At 36.0% G+C, this 22069-nt stretch overlaps 1 protein-coding gene across 2 annotated transcripts in view; it reads right to left on the bottom strand.

Moving 5' to 3' along the window:
* Window positions 1-22069, bottom strand: part of LOC115430824 (inactive dipeptidyl peptidase 10-like) — a 116080-nt gene that overhangs the window by 37141 nt on the left and 56870 nt on the right. For both annotated transcript variants that reach the window (XM_030151078.1, XM_030151068.1), the window contains exons 8-17: window positions 20664-20784; window positions 12731-12885; window positions 10342-10439; window positions 10123-10246; window positions 7418-7456; window positions 7222-7329; window positions 6968-7059; window positions 4525-4572; window positions 4309-4427; window positions 2099-2146 (exon numbers count right to left, since the gene is read on the bottom strand). In XM_030151078.1, the coding sequence (XP_030006938.1) occupies window positions 2099-2146; window positions 4309-4427; window positions 4525-4572; window positions 6968-7059; window positions 7222-7329; window positions 7418-7456; window positions 10123-10246; window positions 10342-10439; window positions 12731-12885; window positions 20664-20784 (952 nt within the window). The remainder of the gene's footprint in view (window positions 1-2098; window positions 2147-4308; window positions 4428-4524; window positions 4573-6967; window positions 7060-7221; window positions 7330-7417; window positions 7457-10122; window positions 10247-10341; window positions 10440-12730; window positions 12886-20663; window positions 20785-22069) is intronic.

Below are 22069 nucleotides of genomic sequence, written 5' to 3'. Positions count from 1 at the left end.
GAGATGATGTTTCTTGCTCCAACAGAAAATCAGAATACGACCTATTTGCTTCTCATAGTCTGATAATTACCTCTGCCAAGAAGGTTATGTTTTTGCAAGTTTGCAAGTTTACAAGTTGTGTCTTCAGTTCATGTAGCCAAATCATAAATGTCCATTACACTGAAAAAAAGAAGTTTTTTTGGCTATATCACCCCAATCTGCGTGTAACTGTGCAACATCAACAAAAATTAGTGAGCAGTTTCACTTCTTATCTTCTTCAGTATGAGCTGTTTTACAGTATCAAAGAACATTAGCACAGATATTACAGTAAAAATATAAAGCTGTGATGCTTTAAGAGATCCACTTTCAGTCCACAATAGAAAAATAGCTCTGTTACTGGGCCATGTTGTTGCAATGGAGCGATATATTGAGTTTCAGGTTTTAGCAAAACAAGGTCTTTGCCTGCAATATGGAATTGTTAGCCTTTGTAGCTATTTCATGCTAACAGGCTTGTTCATAATGAGGTAAAAACAAATTTCATGAAACATCAGATGAAATCCTTTAATAGTCTTGTTAATTTAGCTACAATAAAGCTGTTTGCCAGTAAGACATTTTATTTTTCAATTTAGTCAGTAAACAGAAAGTTCACTCAAACGACAAGAGAGCTATCAGTTGGAGCTGTCAATCAATGCATTCTATTATTTCTAAAACCTAAAAATAGACAGACACTGTGCAAAATGACTATAAGACTGCATCTATTTAACATTTGAAGTGAATAACAGCTGGAAAAAAACAGCAATGTGGTGTTACACTTTAAAAGACCTCCTCACTGGCTTCAGTTTTGAGATGCAATTGCACAGATGCACAGGAAGTCAAACAAAATCACCATCTTTCACATAGATTAAGAGAATCCAGCGACCGCCTGGAGCCTCGTACTCACTGAAATCATCAGACTGGATGCTCATACTGATGCTATTCTTCACTGCACACACCTTCAGCTCTGTTTCCTGTGGGCTTTCGCTGCCTTCAGTCTTATTCACATCAACTGACTGACTCGGACACTTCGGGAAAGCCTCTACCATTCGGGTTTTTCATCCCATTCATTATCTTTTATCTCCTCAGTGCATCATATTTCTACAGTTTGATTATTCCATGGAGCCTTTTGTTTGGCTGTAGTCTGGCCTTTTGTGCTGTTGTGGTTTACCAGAGCTTCGTATCTGGCGCTAATTGGAAGTTCTCATCATTAACTATTATCTTGATCGCTGGAGAACTTGACCTGCTGTGCTGTGTCGCAATAAACTGACCACAAATTTTACTTTTCCCAATTATTGTCTTCCTCACTTGCACTGATGGCAACTCTGTCTAATTTTAAATGGCACGTCCAGTTACTTTTGCAATTCAGACACTGTTCTAAAAGGGCTGCATTCTAAATTGATTCCTAAACTGATGTAACCCTTGTTATTGGCTCTAGCAGAGGCTTTACTTTTCCATTCATGTTTCTCCTTTGGTGTGGAAGCAATAGTGAACCATGAGATCAAGCAGAAATAAAGACAAGATAGAGATCAGTTCACATATTGGTATCATAAAATATTCAGAGGCTCATCCAGAAGCCACGGCAACGGAAGGTCATGCGCACATTTTTATTTTTTAATGACTAATACACACAGCAGCTACACTTCCTATGTGTTGAGCGCTAAAACGTGACACACTTTGACATTGAAAGCCTTTCCGTACAGCTCTGTAGTTCAGTGTGAGGCAGTAAATGACACAATCTGTAAAGGGCTTTTGGAGGATTTTGGAGAATTAAAATTGACTGTCCTTTTTACCCCATGAGCACATGCTATTAGTTATTACCAAAAAAGAGATAGTGGCCATTTGTGGAGCGATTAGAAGCACATTAAACATCTTGAAATGCACAAATTACAAACGCATTTTGGCACGGCATCAACTCCGACAGCTGCTGATGCATTCGAACAAATGAGAAGACGGACAAGATAATTCCTGCAAACTGTTTTCCATTTCTGAGCAGACGTGAGGAACGGGGCCTCATCTGCTTGCAACGTTAGTTTCACATCAACAGAAAATGGTTTTGTGCTAAAAGTCAATAAAGTATACTCACACTCCACATCATCAAAACTTAAAAGCAGCACTGCTGGAACGCCGGGACCTGCAACACACAGCTGCCATCAAGCTGAATACTCTCAAATCCTTTAACATATTTAACTACAAAACAGTTTTCAATTCATCTCTTTCAATGAACTCTGCAAAACAATTTCATTTTAATAGGTGTTTTTGAGTGTAAAGTAAAAAATGTCAAGGTAGTTTTCTTCTCAAAACATGGGAATAATAATGAATACCAAATAACATTCTTAAAGTGTTCAATAAATACCTGCATATTATATTTGTTCCTATATTGAAGCTACCAAATGTATGGTGTCATCAGCATAAAAACAGGCTGTACATGAGATACCAAAGGTGCAACCAATAATGTAGTAATGGCCAACAGTGTAAAACCTTCCAATAATGTAATAATTTTGGCCATTTTAAATGTAATAATGCCAAAAATGAAATGACTTGGCAATAATGTAATAAGTATAATGTTATTTGCTGGTTTTTACAATATTGGCTTACCATTAAAAAAATCCTCTGAAAACATAATAACTCCTGCTGATAATGTAATTTTTTTTTTTTTTTGCAGTTTTTGTGCAGTTTCCAAAAATAGGTATAGCGGATAGCATAGTTGTCATTTTAATTAATCTAAATCAATTAAAAAATATTCTTACAAACATGAAATTATACAATATGCTAAATAAAGATTTCTTACAACCACAATTAAGTAGACTGAGAGCTACATGGGATGTATTTGAGAAAATAATGTAATAACTTACTAGATTATTGCCAAATATTATTACGTTTTTGGCTTTATTATAATTCACAATGGGCAAAATTATTACTTTATTGGCAGGGATTATGTTATTGGTCATTATTACATTATTGGTTGCTACACTGCTCTAGAACTATCAATAATTATTCAATTTTTTACATCATAGAATTGATTTAAGTTTATCTGTAAAGTCATTAGAACCTTGAAGAAAATAAGTAAAGCCTGTTTCTATTTATACATCTTCTTTCATTCATAAAAATCTAAGTAATTCACAAAAATAAAGTCGCAGTCAGATAGAAAGAGGAAAAGAGACGTGATAAAAAAAACAAAAAACAAAGAGAACATTGCATATAGACAGAAACCAACAAATGGACATTTTGTTAGGACCAATAATCGGGGAATTATAAAATCTGCTGGTCTGGATTGACAATCTATAGACAATGAGTCTAATTAGATAAATTTAACTGTCATGAGAGTGATCTGAGGTTCTGTACTGTCTGTGTACGATTTAAGGTAGTTATCAGTCAACCACTGCTTGATAACAGACAAACTCAATTAAGATATAAAAGTAGAACTCATGTTTGAATGAAAAACACAGCTGGACATCATCTGCATAAAGATGGTATCAGATAGTATTTAATTAGCAAACAATCTGTTCTGGGGTATCATAGAAAACATGAATAGAATGGCCACCAAAACAGAGCTCTGAGGGACTCCACAAACAACACTCAAACACCCATTAGTAATGTACAACAAAAAAAAAGTCTTTTTTTTTTTTTTTTTTTTTTTTTTGAGCATTATTAAGTGTGCTTGAAAACTTAAAAGAGCAAAAGTTACAAGTGTGACTGTTTTCATTTGTGCATGTATATAGTGTTTTTATACTGAAATATCTGGTAGTATAATTGATTACATAATCTAGTGTTTGGACCTGCATGCAAAATACTATCATTTGACAAAAAACTAACTTCTAGTGATGTAATGTTAAATGTCAAACCAAATAAACCCCATGTCAAAACAATTGTGTTCTGTGTTTTATTTCTATAATATTCCTCTTGAAACCTATAAGTTGAGGCACACACAGTCCACAGCCTTTCCCTAACATTAGTTTAGTTTAGTTTATTGCAAACACAAACATAATACAAAACATAGGGAAAAAAAATAAAACAAAACAAAAATAAAAATAAAAATAAAAATAGCATAATAGAAAAAAGAACAACTGTTGTGCATTGACAAGGTTAATTTCAGGTCTTAATAAAACTAGCTATGACATTGTCACTGCCTAAATGCAGCAGTTCTGGGGTATTTTTTTTTTTTATCTGTTATCAGTGGTGTTTTGTTTGCATGTTGTTTAAGTACCTTGTAGTCATTAGTGTGATGTTTTTGCACAAAAATTATTGGATTTTTTTAAAACAAGAATTGCCATTCTCACCTGTTATTGTTCTTACCTTTACAGTAGAGGATGACATGTTGGGCATCTGGACTTACGTCAGCATCAAAGAACGTACACTCTTCCTTCAGATCACATGTCAGACATTGTCGTGGAAACAGGCTGAGGGTGGACACACTGTCAGGGGGAAAAAAAAAAATCCGCTGAGCATCAAAGTAAAACGAGGGTAGAATACAGCCGAGTTGAGTCGAGCTAGACTGAGTATGCATTTTACCTGTATAAATGTCTGTGTTGAGCTGAGCCCTCGGTGCTTAGGAAGTATCTGGGGGTGGGGGGTGGGGGGAGAACAGTTAAAGCAGGACAAGGTCACAGATCCATTATACATCTGCCAACTATAAACACAGATAAATACAGTCATGGGCCCAGCAGCTAACAAAGCATGTTCTTCTCTTAGACAGTGGAGCAGACAGAATAAGTCGGTGCAATAATGGAGACAATAATACTTCCATGCAATAACACAAACACTTCAAAGAATACTTTTTTTTTTCCTGAACAAACAACATATAATACATCAGCAATGTCCCGCCTATGGAAACCTTCCATTTGTATTAGTTGTATGTGTGTTTTTATTACATTGTTGCCCCGAAGGGCTAATGTTCATTGAACTGAATAACGCCAATGTTTTTTTGTTTTTTTTTTTCTTGTAATTCAACTTTCATCTTTGCTGTACTAAATCTAGAGTTATGGGCTAATGCATCCAACATTCATCTCAGCACAGTTCTGCTGGTGGGGTGTCTTGAACTTGAAGAAATTCAATCCAAAAACATCACATTCACATGACAAACTAGAAGCACTCGGAGAGCACAGACCTCCGCCAAGGCTGATCAGTGGCCCCCCCCCCGTGGGCCCCCCCACCCCCGATCACCACCAAAATTTAATCACTTCTTCCTTATCCCATTTCCAACAAACCCTGAAAATTTCATCAAAATCTGTCCATAACTTTTTGAGTTATGTTGCACACTAACAGACAGACAAACAAACAAACAAACAAACAAACCCTGGCAAAAAACATAACCTCCTTGGTGGAGGTAAAAATGAGTGAAAATGAACCTTTGTCTATTTAAGTCTGGTCTGGACTGTAGTGGATTAAAGGCAGAAAAGACAGACTATACCACACCAGATGTCATGTAATTTTACACACTGCTCCTTTAAATGTCATGTTTAACCACTTACATTGTACAAAGGCCAGATGGACATGTAGGCAACATTTATTCCTGAATTATTAAAATGACAGTCTTCTCGTACTACAGGACTGACTGAAATGAAGTGTGAACCAATGACGCTTTTATTCATAAAGGGTTTATGTGTTTCACACTTTGAAACTCATCAAATCTGCAAAAGCTTCTCTTAAAATCTGTAATTTGTTACAACATTTTAGATAATGACAGTGACATTTTTTATTCATCTCTATTTGCATATCTTATGTAGTACTCTGTTATTATGATGCATATTTTTCCATGTAGATTCAACTAAATTCAATTAAATCCATAGTATGAATCAATCAAACTGCCATATATTACAGATTCCACAACTTATATTATGGCCTTTCTCTACAAAATCAATAAAATACCCAAGATCTTTAGCCACAGTCACACATTTACAAACATTTTATTACATTCTTGTGAAACAGACACTAGTAATGCTAAACATTAACGTAAAAAAAGAGGCTATAACATCGTTAGCTGTGTTTCTAGGAATGTACTGAATGCTCAGTTTCCCATCAGAAATGCACATGGAAATTATTAAATTCACCTTTTTTTATTGGGAAAAACAGTAAATGGATTAATATCTTTCCAATAGATAAGTGCAGCAAATATTTAACTCATATAACTGATCAGCTTTCGGTGCATCTTCCCAGATATTTGGATGAAGCACTAAAACACGACTGAAAGTACAAATGATCCCTCTATTTGAGCCATGAAAATGTCATCACAGCCTTTTTAGATGCTCTACTACTACTAATGTAGTTATATTGTGTAAAGTCAAACACCCCATTCTAATTGATTGTAAGTCTGTTATTGCTAACTTTTTAATATTGTTTGGTAAATTCTATATTCATAAATGTAAAGTGCTAGAAATGATCCCCAGTTTACACAGACTCCTTGCTGAATTTGAACAGTACATTTGCAGTATTATAGATAACTTATAGACTTCCCCAAATGTGATAAGACTGTCAAACTATATGAAAAACTTTTTACAGAGAACTAATGTCTAAGAATCAATTTGTATTTGTTTGTTTTTATTTGTATGTTAGGAATGTTGTAAGTTCTTGTGACCTTGCCGACTGTATATTTGATCTTTGTTAACTGTAATCTTTGAAATAAAGGTTTAATAAAAAATAACAATAAAAAAATACTAATATGATCTACAGCACCACCTGCTGATGGTGCTACTCTTTGGATTTTGTGAATTGTGAGTTTTTAAAAGTTTAGCTCAAATTCTGTGGAAACACCACTACTGACAAATGACTAATGTTACCATGGCAACACGGATGGAAGTTTAAGAGGGTACACTCGGGCTTCGTTCATGCGTTCCATCCACATTTTTATGATCTCAATTTGACCACCACCACCATTCAAAAACAGTAAAAACATAGACATATAATACAGAAATGTTACATATTGTCGTTTTTTGTTAGAGAATCAACAAAAACTTACATGATCTGGTTGTTCTCATCAAACGCTACGATCTTTGTCACTTCCCAGTCACCCGACGTCAGGTGGCGAACTTCATCCTGCTCACTTCGCAGCTGAAAATGAACCGGTTTGACGCATAAGAAAATTCACCACGGTCTTTCTTTGTTTTAGAAAGTAGAGGCAACAGTGCAGAAGGACATGTGCAGCACTGATGGGAACTGTGGAGGTTGTTTGGACAGTGTGATGTACAGGACGGCGAGTCCTGGAGGAGTCACCTTTTTGGTGAACATGGTGATGTGGTGGAACTCTCCTTGACCTCCTTGTTTCATGGGCAGAGTGAGGAAGAACCTGTTCCTGTCTTTGGAGAACAGAGGCTCCTGTCCCTGTTGACAGAAGCACACTCACATGAATGAACTGTCTTGAGGAACAGTGCAGGATAAAGCTACGTGACGGCCATTTGTTATGCCTTACCTGTCTGGAGAGCCATGTATCAGCAGAATCTTCATGTCTCTGAATGACAAGAAGAAAATGAAACTCACTCACATGTGCAGGGCATGTCCTCCACACATGAAATACAGCAGAACTCATTACTTGATCTGTTTTCTGAGAAATAGATCAGATCTTTGCAGTCACGTCAGGCGCACACATGATGAAAATTCAGCGGATGCACTCAAGGTTAACAAGCCTGTATGTGTTTACATGTGAAGTTGGAGAAATAACTGCAACCTGATGCAGACGCCCTACTGTTTTTCACAGAGTTCAGATCTAGTGATGAGTCGTGAACAGCATGACTGAGTTGTGTAACGTCCTTCACTCAGTGTCAGCAATTTCAGCTTGCACTCAGAGACCGCAAAAAAATAAATAAGTTGTGTATATATATATATATATATATATATATATATATATATATATATATATATATATATATATATATATATATATGTGTGTGTGTGTGTATAAACACACAGCAGTACGTATTAAAGGACCCATTTGTAATATTTGTATTTTCCAAAATGACCTACATTTATCATTGGAGCACTTGGAAAGAGCAGTTTTCCTGTTCGTTTTTTTTTTTGGGGTGTCAGTGTATTGGATTGCACAGATTTGTACTGAGCTATCAGCACATTTTTACAGAGAGAAGATGAGGGTGAAGAGGACAAAGGTAACACATAGCTAAAATATCTCTTTTCCATGTGCAGCTCCAACAAGCAACACCTTACCTCTGTGCAGCCTCACTTGGATCAATGTGAAATGTATTTAATGACATGAAATGTGATGATTGATGATATTTTTGACTGTTCTGTGAACTTTATGTCACATTTGTTTAATGGATGAAAGCTGGATTATCCTCAAATGCCTGTTGTTGGCATAACATTTTACCTTTTATCAATAAAAAATTGAAAATGGCAGATATGACACAAGTTGAAAATTCACAAAAGCCCACCTGGATTTAATTCAGCTAATAGTTCAGATCCTTCCATTCCACCTACAACTAGACCCTGGAAATGTCATGTTTTAGCTCAGACACACATCTTTCATAGACTGCTGTCTGTTAAAGGAGTTTAGACTTAATAATACCATGATGTGTTTCCTCATGTGCACATATGCTACCAAAAAAACTTCTTTAATGACACTATTTTGCTAATGCACTGTTGCAACATCCTGCGTTCAGTGTAGCCAAAGAAGAAACAAAACAACCCTGAAACTTTTATTCTTATTCCAAAGTGACGGTAGGTGTCAAGTGTATCTACAGCAGTGGAACAGAGTTAAAGAACTGTGGAGATCTGAATATGAGAGTCACAGGAAATCCTACACTGATATGACTCCCATATCCTAGATGAGTGGTGCTATCCATGGTGCTGAAAATCAGAGCTAACTCTAGCAGAATTTGACTCGTTGGAATATAACCTACTCATCTAAATACAGTGATTAAGTTAAAGCTCTCAAATCGTTTCATTAAGCCTCACAGTCATTCTAAAATGTGACTGTGCAAGAAGTAGCCTGGCAGGATTCACAGCCTCAGTGCAGTTTGTGACTTATCTTTTAATTTAGTTGGTGACTTAAATCTTATTCCCCTCTAAGCAGATTCACACTCAGAATATACAGCCCTCTGTTTCAACACAGTCTTGTTTAAACCTACCATTTAAAGCCATTAAGTGTAAATTTCGGCCTTGGCTTAACACCACGTATACATTTACACACAATAAATGTGTTACATCATTGTTGATTGCTATGAAAAATGTAGATTTTCTCTACTAATTAACATATCAGTGAGTAAAATGTATGGGTGTTTAACATGCACAGAACATCATGGATTAACATATTAGTGGTTACTGCTGCTCTGAGCATGATTGTGATTCATTATGGGATCAGCTCAGAGTTTCCCCTAATGGCTTTACACTACTGGTCTAAGTAGAACATAAATATAATAAATAAAGCAGGACTCTAAGTAAAAATACAGAAATGCTCTTTAATCCATAAAGACCCAGTGCTACTTTTGTGGTAGTTCCAAAAAGATTTTTTTCCTCTATATCTTTAACCTTTCTCAGGTGATTTATCACCATTTACTCTAAGATTATGCCATGTATTTAGCATTTTTGGGTAAATAAATAGGTATTTTCCTGTATTTAATTTACTAATCATGCACATCTTCACTTAAGATCTGATTAAAGTTGAGGGTTATTATATCAAAAACAGAGAAAACTGAAGAAAAAAATATTTTTCTGCAAAATACATCCTTAACTGAACAGAAAAAAAAGTGTGTCCGTCCATTGTCATTGACCCAACTCCATGGGTTTTACTGGTGAATCAATGTTGTAAAAGATGACGGTGTTTCCATGGTAACTACAGAGCCTCTGAACATCCAAATGGCTCATATCTGATGACTGCGAAAAGATAACAAACTGCATTTTACACCAATTATTTACATGTATTAATAGGATTAATGGATCAACGGGTACCAAATATTTTAGATTAGTAAATGGTCGCCAGTGGATCTTTGGGTCTTTATGGGTTAAGTGTGTCCTCTTATTGGTTTTTTAATCATTTAACCTGAGCCTCAGTTGGACCCAGATTGATGGCGTTCTGTGATTTAACTGTACAGTGTGTGTTTTTTTTGTCCATTGATGTCAACCACTGAACAGGAAGGTAAATATCCCATTCCTAATCCGACTTACCTTCAGACAGGCTCCTACAGTTGCATCGCACACTGTCAGCAGTGATGCATTCTGGGCCCTGTTGAGCCACCGCACTGCCAGGTGGGTATTACTGATCCACTTCACCATGGTGATGTAGAAGTCCCTGCAGAGATGGAGCAGAGACACGACTCAGATGGGGGTTAGGATGACTTGTGCACCATGAGTGGATTTGTGTATGTGTGTGTGTTTGTGTGTCACCTGTGCTTGAGCTGATCTGGGGGCTGTAGTTCCTGAGTGTGTGTTGCTCCGAAAAGATTGACCACGGACAACTTGACTGTGGGGTTTGTCTGACCGGCCTGATGGGAAAAAAAGAACATGATGACAAATTGAACAAAAAATTCAGCACAATGTGTGTCTTTTTACCTTTAAGAAATAGTGGTATATTTGTATCTTAACGTCAAGATTCAGTGCAACATTTGTTATTATTATTATTATAATAATAATTATTATTATAAGCTTTATTTAACGAGGAAAAAATCTAATTTAGATTAAAAATCTCTTTTTCAAGATTGTCCTAGCCAAGACAGCAGCAGCAGAAGTTACACAAACAGAAATCACACCCATACATCCGTGTCAGCAGGTTAGCTGGAGATGTCCAATTCATCAAAATGGCCATGTGAGAACTGGATGACAGTGATACCAGCTGGCTGCACTTCTTCCGGTTTGTGTAGTGGTCATATGAGGTGTGTCACTACAAAGTTACATCACCCATATATGTCATATATTTGGTTTTCTTGATAAAACAGCACATATTTGCTCTGTTGAGGCCCCATTTGCAACATATGCACATTTTCACTAATGTGCAAATGTTAACAGAAATAAACATTCCACTGAACATTAACAATTCTAACAATTTCTTAAAGAATTTTTTCAGAAAACTTAGATTAGAACCTTGAATATTTGGAATGCTACTTATAGAAGGAGATCCAAATGAGTTAATGTCTTTTCTTTAATTACTAACAAATTATATCAATGGAAACGAGCAAAATGAGCGCCTTTAGTGACACATCTGCTGCCATTAATCATGAAAAAAACCTTGAAAGCCAAGGTCACAAGTAAGCTGTTTCCTTGACAACATGCAAAAATAGTAAACTCATCTCCAAAAACAGAGAGGGGTAATGGTAGAGAGGAACAGATGAAGCTGTTTTTTTGCCATGAGGGTGTTTAGTTTCCCTTTGAAACCACAGACCTGACCTGGCGTCCATTAGTGAACCTCTGCTACTCTGTTGAGCACCACGCTGAATAAAGTCTACTGTGTATTCAGCTTACTGTTACTGCAATGACCTTTACGGATATTTCACAGAATGGCTCCTTCACTACTGTATTAGGGCCGTTTGTTTTGGCACATGTTAAACCATGCATAGTGAGCAAAAACAACTCTATAGTTCAATGTAAAGGGCAAAAATAATCACCATTATCTATTTTTAACACATTAATGCTAATATCTTCTCAAAGCCTCTATGCTAATGCATGTTGTTGCCTAATATGACACATTTCTGAGTGAAAATGGGAAGGGTGAGGGTGAAACTATTTTCATAATGTATACTCTTGTGTGTAGTCTGTGTGTTTTTATATCTGCAGTCATAATGGTCTTTTATGCTACTGCTTTGCTAGCTCTCTGCTAGCTACCAGTCACTGTTTTCACATAGTATGATCGATGTGATTAGCTAATAACCTTAAAGTAAATGAATATAACCAACAATTCAACAATAGTTGTCAGAAATAATTTTGATTCGTGTAAAAAAGACAAGTGTTTAACTAGTAAAAAAATGTTTAATATGAACAAAGTAGGAGATAGATCAACAATTAACCATGCAAACCAGAATTAGAATGTCACTTTTCTCCTTAAAGAACATTTTTAATGGCATTAAGAGCACTGAAATTGCTTCAGTAAACCACTTTAGCTCCATTAAAAGGTTAAAGGTTAACTTGCTTCATTATCCCCAAAGGGAAATTTAGTCTCTGTATTTTACCCATCGTAATACATACATACAGTACTTAGCGTTAGCATTAGCAATTAGCATTAGCACATAGCACACATTATTTTATGCTTTGCTAGTGACCAACAATCTAACAGTATTATTATGACTTCATGAGTGTAGCTAACTAGTTACACAGAAGTAAATTCCTTCTATTAGGAAAAGATTTAGATATAAAAATATTAAACTAAATAATTAGCTCAATGACACGGTTTTAGTAACTTACTATGTGCATTTTAGCAGTAAAGATGTTCCCCGTTAGTGAATGAGGTCCATGCCACTATGCTAATGTTTTGCTAGCTACCAACAAACCAGCAGGCTGATTTCATATGAATGCAATTGCTAGTTACATGAAAGTAAGGTAATGTTACCTTCCTGTCGTGGTGATAGTAATAACTGTTTCACATATAGAGAAAACAAAAAAACTGGTTTGATCCACAGATAAATTACAAACCTAAGGAGCACTAAGAGCAGGCACACCTTAGAAAATAAGCTCCATAAAGAGGACACATGGCGAAAATGTGAAAATAAGCTCCCGTACATAAATCTACTGAAATGGCCAATGTGTTGTGTCTCTTCTGTGAGGTATGAGTGGTGCACAGACTTGCCGTGGGGTATGGGTACTGTAGTCCTCTTGGGTATGTGCTGCCTGTGAACTGGGGCAGAGCCATGTTGGGCACCAGGGAGTCATTGAGGGTGAGGAAAGCCAGTCTCTCTCCATCAGGTGACCACCAGTGAGCCAAGTGTGTGTGCAGAATCTCCTCTGAAAATGCAAATGCAAATTTAACCTCACACAGTCGATGTACTGTAGGGCTGTTAGAATAACTGTTCATTATTTCATGTTCCTTTTTAATAGAAGACGCCGATTTCAAGACCTCTACCTCTCCTTACATACTGGTGCTTGAAGGGTTGCAATTTTCTCTGTATTGCATAAAAATGACCTGAAACATGATCTGATTTTAGCTCTAAAAATAAATACTAATACACATTGTGACAGCCCAATGTGTCTCATTTAGAGAAAACGCTGTAAGTACAGAAATTATACAAATTCAACAACTCAAACACAAGTCCGACTGAGGTACAAAAAGAGGAACGTGGTGCAAATGAAAAAATGTGCTGCAAGAAACAAAACCAAACGCATAATCATCAAATGCTCTGCAAATAAAGAAACAATGCAAACCAAGAAAGCATATGAAAAACAAGAAACGCTGCAGAACCAGTCACTACAACGGAAGTGCTCCAAACCTGTAGGGGGCAGCGTTTATGGACAACAGACTAGTGTAAAATGTAATCTAATAAAAGTCACATGACCGTGCTATGCCGTAACTTCAATTTGTTCCCACTGTAGTTTGAAACACTGTCAGTCAGCTGTTTTCCATCTCTCACCATCCTGTGTGTCTCTGCATTGAGCTGTTCTGCTGACAGCGCCCCCTTGTACCTCATTCAGACTTGTGTTTGAGTTTGTGAATTTGCATCGTTTCTGTACTTGCAGTTGTTTTCTCTTAACTGAGATGCATTTGGCCGCTGCAATGTGTTTGGCCCTTGTCGGCCACCGTATACTAATTACAAAAATGTGACATAAACATTAACATAACCATTTATTTACTCAGACAAATGCAAATCTTAGAAACATTTGCATACAGGATTTCTGTGTTCATTTAAAGGGGATTTGTCTATCTTGGCTGTGCAGTGTTTGTGTCATGCCTTGATCAAAGAGGATTCCTGAAGAGCTGCTAGTTTTCACCAAACTGGAGGGGGTTACAAAACAGTTTGGATACAACCAGTAGTCAGGGGGTGTTATTGAAACTGAATTGATCTAAGACCTGTCAATGCAGCATGAAGCACTTGAACTAAAACACATGTATCTTTCTAAATACCGATAACTTTAAGAGCGGTTGGATGTTCTTTTATAGACAATAGACTGTTCAGTTAGTTTGAATGCTGATTTATGCATAGATATGAATACAGATACATCCACAGTCTGAGTTCACTTTGTATTTGTTTTCATCTGGAAATTTGTGCATGAAAACCAAATGGAGAATATGTTGCAGTGCCACCAGGAACCATAGGGAGGCAGTGTTGAGATTTAAAGCAAATTATTTCCAGAAATCGTGCAACTGAGTGAGTTGATGAAAAATTACTGACACTTACTAGGGATGGGAATTGATAAGAATTTAGTGATTCTGGTTCCATTATCAGTTCTCTTTGGATTAAGGAATAAACTACAGTACGAATGGATTTATTTGCGTTAAGTCTCTAATGTCAAATACGCATTCAATTCAAACAAACCTGATCCTATTTCTTTCAGAGTGTGTACGTAAGTAGTGATGGTCGACTCAAACTTCCTGTTATTATCTTCCGCTCACTTCCATTTTCTACAATTTGTTTTTTTTTTTACATATGTGCAAATTTAAGGGAAAAAAATAAAACAGATTAATGGGTATATTGTATTGAGTATTGCTGAGGAATCCAGGTGTGTTAATCTGATTTATCATAATCAGATTACTGCTGTTATCTGAGAAATCATATCAGATTATACTGTTTACATGATCACTTGAATAATCTGATAACTCCAGAAATCAGAGGTTTATGTTTACAGCAACCAAACATTGCATTCTTATGTCAGAACCCAAACCCGTCAGAAAAATATCATACTGACACTATTAGGAACACGGCTGTTTTACTGCCTCTGGACCTTGACCAATTCTAAATACCAGATTCTAAATGCCAGAAAACTCTACAGAAAAATGTCAAGGTATCCATCCATGAAATGAAGAGGACCGTGCTTTAAAACAACATCCCTAAAGACAGTAGGGTATATGTAGTAGGATTTCTACCAGGGAATGGTGGAGGCAGATGTGATGTAATGTCTGAGACCAGCCCGGTTAAAGTCTGGACCTTAAACCTCAAACTGAAACTCATTCACAGATGCAAGCAGACATCCTTAAGGTGAAGCTGTTGTTTGGACTGAAGGGTTAAAACTCCTCCACAGCAAACTACACAACAATAAACAGTTTTCATAAATGGTAAGTGTATAGGATTACTGAAAAAGGAGGTCATGTATGGGACAACCAAACAAAATATGGAAAAATGGCAACTTCTGATTTTAATTTATTGTTTCATGGCGATATAATTTAAGAATATTCTTTACTGCAACAACAGTTCGATGCAAAAGTCTTATTCCACCTTTAGCTTTGTTGTTTTCCTCATGGTTGAAATGATCCATATTTATTTCTCATCCTCTTTTCTTCAGATACAACAAGAAAATACAGTAAATATGTGCACAGCCTTAAAAGACACAAAAAAACTGAACTGAATGGGTTCTAAAAGTTAAAGTCACTGTCTTGTGTGACCTTTGACCCCGTGACAAGAAGCAGCACAAACAATTAGAACCATCTGACATGTGTTGGATGAAACCTGGTTTAAAACATCAGAAAATTAATGTAATAAATCTGATATTGTCTGAACAAAACGGTTAAAGACATGTTAAGTACAAAGGGAGGTCACACTAAATACAACCACTTTTTTTATTTTGATAATTTTACTCCTTTTGTTGATTATTTTGTTCATTTTATTGATTATTTCGATAACTTTTATGATCATTTTTTCATTTTTGTTCAACTTACTATTTTCTTCTTGTTGATTATTTTGGTCATTTTTGTAATTTTTTTTTATTATCTTTGGAAAATTTTTGTTTAATTTACTGATTATTTTGTTCATTTTCACTAATTTCATTGATTATTTTATTCATTCTGTGATTATTCGGTTCATTTTTGTTCATTTTGTTATTTTTTTCCTTTTCACTTTTGCTTCATGTTGATTTTTTTTTTTTTTTTTTTCAAATTTGAGGCCAATTTTGCTTATTTTTGTTCAATTTGTCAGTGATAAAACCTCAGAAAATTAATGCCATAAATCATATTGTCTGAACAACAGGGTTAAAGACATGCCAAGTGTAAAGGGAGGTCACACTAAATACAACCACGCTGGTTTATAGAAGCTGTTTTTTCCCTGAAATGTTTGTTTTTCCTGCTGTACTTCACATATAGCCAGATTAGATCTTACTACAGAGACTGAGGAATGCATATTTAATAACTTTACTAAACCAACAAAGAAAATGTTGGACTAAGTCTTTTATGCAGTTCTGTATATTCCACGTATGACTGGAGAAACACATTCATAATTAATCTATTTCAAGAAACAAACTGGTTGTATTTGGATTTTTTTTGTCAAACATCTCTAGATGAATGGCAATTTAAGCATTTTTCATGATTTTCACGAAGTAAAACCTCGATTAATCCGTAGTTCATAATTCAGTGTGCAACATTTAGTGATATCTAGTGGTGAAACTGCAGATACAGAGGTAGTTAGAGTTGTGTAATGTCACTGTGTCTGAAGCGTAACACATTAAAACCATGTAATATTGGCAAAGAGCATGGATGGCATCATACAAATACTGCATCAATAATAAGATAAGAGAGATTCATGTCAAGATTTTATACAATATATACACCACTAATGCATATCTTTCTAAATTTGTAGATCTAGGAAATAAATGTAACTTATCTAACAATGAACTGAAACTTTAATACACTTATTCTATCAATGCAACCACTCTATTACCCTCTGGACTAAACTGGAAAGATATATGTTGTGTAAAGTCAAAAACCCCATTCTGTTATTACATTTTTTATTCACCAAGAGAGCAGCATTGAGTACATTGTTAACTTATTAATATTGTTTGGGAAATTCCATATCCATAAATGTAAAGTTTGCACAGACTCCTGGCTGAATTTGAACAGTACATTTACAGTATTAAGCTTACAGACTCCCCCAAATGTGATAAGACTGTCAGACTATATGAAAAACTTTTTACAGAGAACTAATGTCTAAGAATCCCTTTGTATTGGCTTGTTTTTGTTTGTATGTTATGATTGTTATAAGTTCTTGTGGCCTTGTCAATTGTATGTTTGATCCTTGTTAACTGTAATCTTTGAAATAAAGGTTTATTTAAAAAAAAAACAAAAAACATAATATTGTCCTTTTGGCACATTTTGTACTTGAAACACATATTGCATTAGTTCATCAGTTTGCAAACCACGCAGACAGTGAATCACAGGCCATTAGTAAAAGTTCACTTACTTCTGCTGCGTCATATTCCAGAATAAATAAATGAATGAGATGTTTGTAATGTTTTTGCCTCATTAGTTTAATATGGTCCATTTTATACAGTTTCAGGATTTTAAAGTCTGATTAATTCTTACGTCAGCACCACTGTGATATTGGAATAATTCTCGACAAACACATTCAGTTTGAATTGATCAATCGAGGCTCCTCTGACTGCTTCTACATTCATGTAAAAACAGAAAAACAGCTGTTATCCTTTTTCATTTACTATCTAAACATCAGCATAAAAATGGTAAATCCACAGATAGAGACGATTCTATAATGTTTCCCATCTGCCTTATCTGTGTGCGATGTGATGCTGTCTGTGCAAACTGCAAAGACCATCACTGCGTTGCACAATTTGTTTACACAGCGACTTAATGGCTCGTAGTAGAGGCTCGCTGTTGATTTTTCATTGCCGTTCTGCTTAGATTGTCTCGTTTGCTCAGCAGCATTTCTAATGCACGACACAAATCTTTCAGAGTTTAAAGCTGAGTTTAGGATGCAATGTGCTCTAAAACTACAAAAAACACAAGCAAAAAAACAAAAAACTCAACAAAACCACTGTCTATGTGTCTGAAGAGCTGAAAAACATTCATCTCTACCACAATCTACATACTGATGATGAAATATTTATAGATATTACAGATACATTTCAATTTCCACTTACTTAAGCACTCAATTAAATTCACCTTTCAATAATGCAAAACATGAAATAAACAATCCCTGCATCATTCACATGCAACATGTGCACAAGCTGCTGCCCACGTACAGGGTTAATGACAAAGAGGGATTTAAAAGGTCAAGTATAAAACGCAAAAAACAAAGAACAGCTACAGCAAAGTTTCAACATCTGTGAAATACTCCAGCTTATCTAAGTGACTTGACTGCTTTATTTAGATGAAAAATGTCATGTGGTGTCACTGTGATTTATCTTAAAATTAATTAATCTCTCAAACACACCTTCCATCAATATCCAGCAATATATAGCACTATTTATGATGTATTATTAGCAGTGGCGGCTGCTCGTCTTTCAGACAGGGGAAGCTCATTGTCGGCTTACATAAAAAATAAATAAATTAATTAATTAATTAAAAAAATCGTCAAGCTATTTAAACATGAATTCGGCCCTCCATTCCTTTTTAAGAAAATGCTCAGTGACCTTATCGTACCAAGTAGGCGTCTTTTCCAGGAACTGGACCAGTGTCCTCTCAATGTCCAGCAGAGCTGGGCTGCTCAGATTGCCTTGGCCCATTGTGTTGTGGGTGTAAGACTTCAGCCTTTTTAAACTAGAGACGCTCCTTTCACTCCGACCTAGCCGACAGTATGATTGACTTAACTATCTACAAAACGATACTAAACTCGAACAAGAAATGATTAAATTATGTAACCGAAACAAGAAAATGCTGAAATTATGTTAAATTGAAACAAGGAAGTCCAATGAGTGTGTTTTATTTACAGTGCAAGAAATGAACGAGTAATTTTGTAGTGGTTTCTCTCTCTTTCACAGCAGAATGTGCGGCGGTATTAAACTGAACTGTCAGTGAAGGAGTAGATCTGAAAACAGCTGTCAATCAAACGGGATTCAGCCTTTCGACTGATCCTCCAATCAGCATGTGACATTCTGGCGTCCAGCCCGGCCGAGCTCCGCCCACAGCTCCATTCACCCCCAGAGACGCCCGGCGTCCGGGGGCGGGACAACATCGTGGCATTTATCCAATTACCGTCCAGTTTTGACGCAATGAAAAAAATTGTTCCACTCAGTCCCATTGAAGCCCATAGACGCCCGCAGTCTACGGACAAATGCACTGAGCAGAGATCGAATGAGAAAACAGCGCAACAGGAATGTATGAGAAGTGAACAACATCGCGTCCGTTGATTTGTGATAAAGCTGATTTGAACAAACTCATCTGTGAGATGAACATGTTCTAACACATTTGTAGTCAGTAAAATGTCAACACAGCCCTACATATTTAACCATTTAATTTTCATAATTTTAGGGGAAGCCGGGCTTCCCTTGCAGTCTATGAGAAATCGCCACTGATTATTAGATCTGAAGAAGAAGAAGAAGAAGAAAAAGAAGAAGAAACCAGGAGAGCAGAACCACATCCAGAGGCAGCAGAGGTGGACAGCAAAGAGCTATGATATCATCAACAGGTGACCCCATGAAATCAAATAAGACTGAAACAAGAAGAAAACGCAGGTTTCTCTGACGTCAAACATCTAGGAAATGTTTTATATATTGCATACACAACTCACAAAAACACAAAACGAAAGCTTTATTTGATTCATTTTTCTTCCATTTATAAAAGTATGCAGTGATTTTCATATTTTTATCCTTTTTCTGTTTTTTAAAGTGCCAAAACGTCATGTGGTGTGACCATCTGGCTGAGAGTGCTAGTCTGAAAATTTCTCAAAAAAATACTTGAAACATTCAAAGTTATTAATTTATTTTTTAAAGTCTGTTGTGATTGTATTTTTAGACCCTTTTGAAACTAGTCTTATGTGATTTACAGAAAAATGTAACTATGAATTATATTTTAGTAGATGATTGTGACCCTATACCACCGAAAGATCCTTTGCAAATTCATTTTTATATTACGATATTAAGTATGTAAAGGGAATTACCCAAATTAAATATAAACCACAGTCACACCACAGCAAATTCTACTCATGTAAAATGCACAAATGACACTAATTAACATTTTATTGTAATTTAATGCAAACACGTTGTTCTTAACGTCTCCACACTGGCTGTAAATATTATCACACTTATGCATTTTTGTGTTTTAAAGCAGGGCCTGTTGAAAATTATCATACAATACTGACCCATATGGTATATTTATGATATTGGCAGCCTCTGAAACCCAGTTGCCCCGGTACTTGAGGCAGCCTCAGCAACATCTGTGTTGCCATGGTAACACTACTCAACGCTTGTCACAATACACACGATATACATCCACGTAACCAGAAAAACGTCAACTAAAAGCTCAATAAAACCAATTGTCCGGCAACAGAACACAATCCAAACAACAAGCACTTAAATGGACAAATATGTAAAATAAGCTAGACCGGAATAATTAAATAAAACAGACCAATAAGAAAAACTTTGCAACAGTACAAGTATTATTTCTACTGGTAAGCAAAAATAAGCAAAATAAAGGTCTATTATGAAGTGATGACCATGAATATTGTCTTACCTTTGCTGTTTTCTGATCATAACTTGGTTTAAATGAATGAATCTCCTGCTATTGGCTAATCCATTGTTTTGTGTTACGCTGAAATGATTCCCACTGGAAACAAATGGCTCAGGCCTTGACGGGTTTTAAACCGTTTTATACCTGGGAAAAAAATGAAGCGTGACGGAATATTTCACACCTTCGTATAACCAGTCTGCCAGGCCGTTGAAGACGACGCCCTCGAGGCCGGAGGACGTGATCCTCAGCGAGTTACTCCTCACATCCGACTGGTAGTAGATGTTGTTCTCAAAGATGTAAACCTGAGGAGAAACACAAACACAAGACGCCGGTTACCGACTTCATTAGATGCGTCGTCCTCTCGATAAACTTGCGCGCCTGCTCGTCCATCTGATTTGGTTTTCCTTTCTGATTTCCTCTGTGATGAGTTTGTTTTTTCATAAGCCTGCCCCGTTTATCTCATGCCGGTTTGTTCTCTTAGCTCCATCTGTGTTTTAATATTTGCATTTGCAGACGGGATCAGCCCAACACATCCTGGAATTCATTTCTCTCACAGTGAACATGCCACCTTTTGGTTTTTTTTTTTTGTCATTTACTCATCCCCCCACACCTCAGTTTTCATTACCCATTAGTCACACAATGGATAAATCGACTTCATGTCACGTCCAGTTTGGGGGAAACTTTACCTGGAGCAACAACAACTTAGCTCTGTTACACCGAGGTGCACAAAAACACACAAGGACAACATTTCTGAAAAGCAAACACTTACAATTTCAGTGTTTTTATTTTAGTAGATTAACCCATAAAGACTCAGTGTGACTTTTGTGGCAGTTTCCAAATCACATTTTCTCTGTATCTAACCTTTCTTAACCCATAAAGACCCAAACATCCACCAGTGACCAAAACCATCTACTGATCTAAACTGTTTAATACCTGTTGATCCACTAATCCGATCAATAATTGTAAATAATTGGTATAAAATACAGTTTGTCATCTTTTCATGGTCATCAGATATGGCCCATTTGGATGTTCAGAGGCTCCGTAGTTACCATGGGAACACCGTCATCTTCTATAACATCGATTCACCAGTAAAACCCATGGCACTGGATCAATGACAGTGGATGGACACACTGGGTTTATGTTCAGTTAATGATATATTTTTTTAAAAAAGTTACTTTTTCTTAATTTTTTCCTGTTTTTTGATATAACCCTCAATGTTAATCTGAGCTTTAATGATGTACATGAGTAATCAGTAAAGTGAATATGGGAAAATACCTGATTTTCACTTAAAATGCAACACACAAACGGTAATATTAGAATAAATAATGATAAATCACTTAATAAAAGTTAAAAATTGAGAAAAAATTCATTTGGGAACTGCCGCAAAAGTAGCACTGGGTCATTATGTGTTAAGAGATTTATCACAATTTATGATAATATTATCCTGTGTATTTTGCCTTTTATCAGTATAAATCAGGTGTTTTACTAGCCTGGCAAGCCATCCAGTTTTCTCAGTATATTTTATACTGAGAAAACTGTGTGGAATTGGGCCGATCACTGGAAATATGCACAATCTATTCTATACCG

The sequence above is a fragment of the Sphaeramia orbicularis genome, chromosome 2, assembly GCF_902148855.1.
Source record: "Sphaeramia orbicularis chromosome 2, fSphaOr1.1, whole genome shotgun sequence".
Classification (NCBI taxonomy): domain Eukaryota; kingdom Metazoa; phylum Chordata; class Actinopteri; order Kurtiformes; family Apogonidae; genus Sphaeramia; species Sphaeramia orbicularis.
Note: the sequence above shows the minus strand (reverse complement) of the source record. Positions and strands in the feature narration are given on the sequence as shown.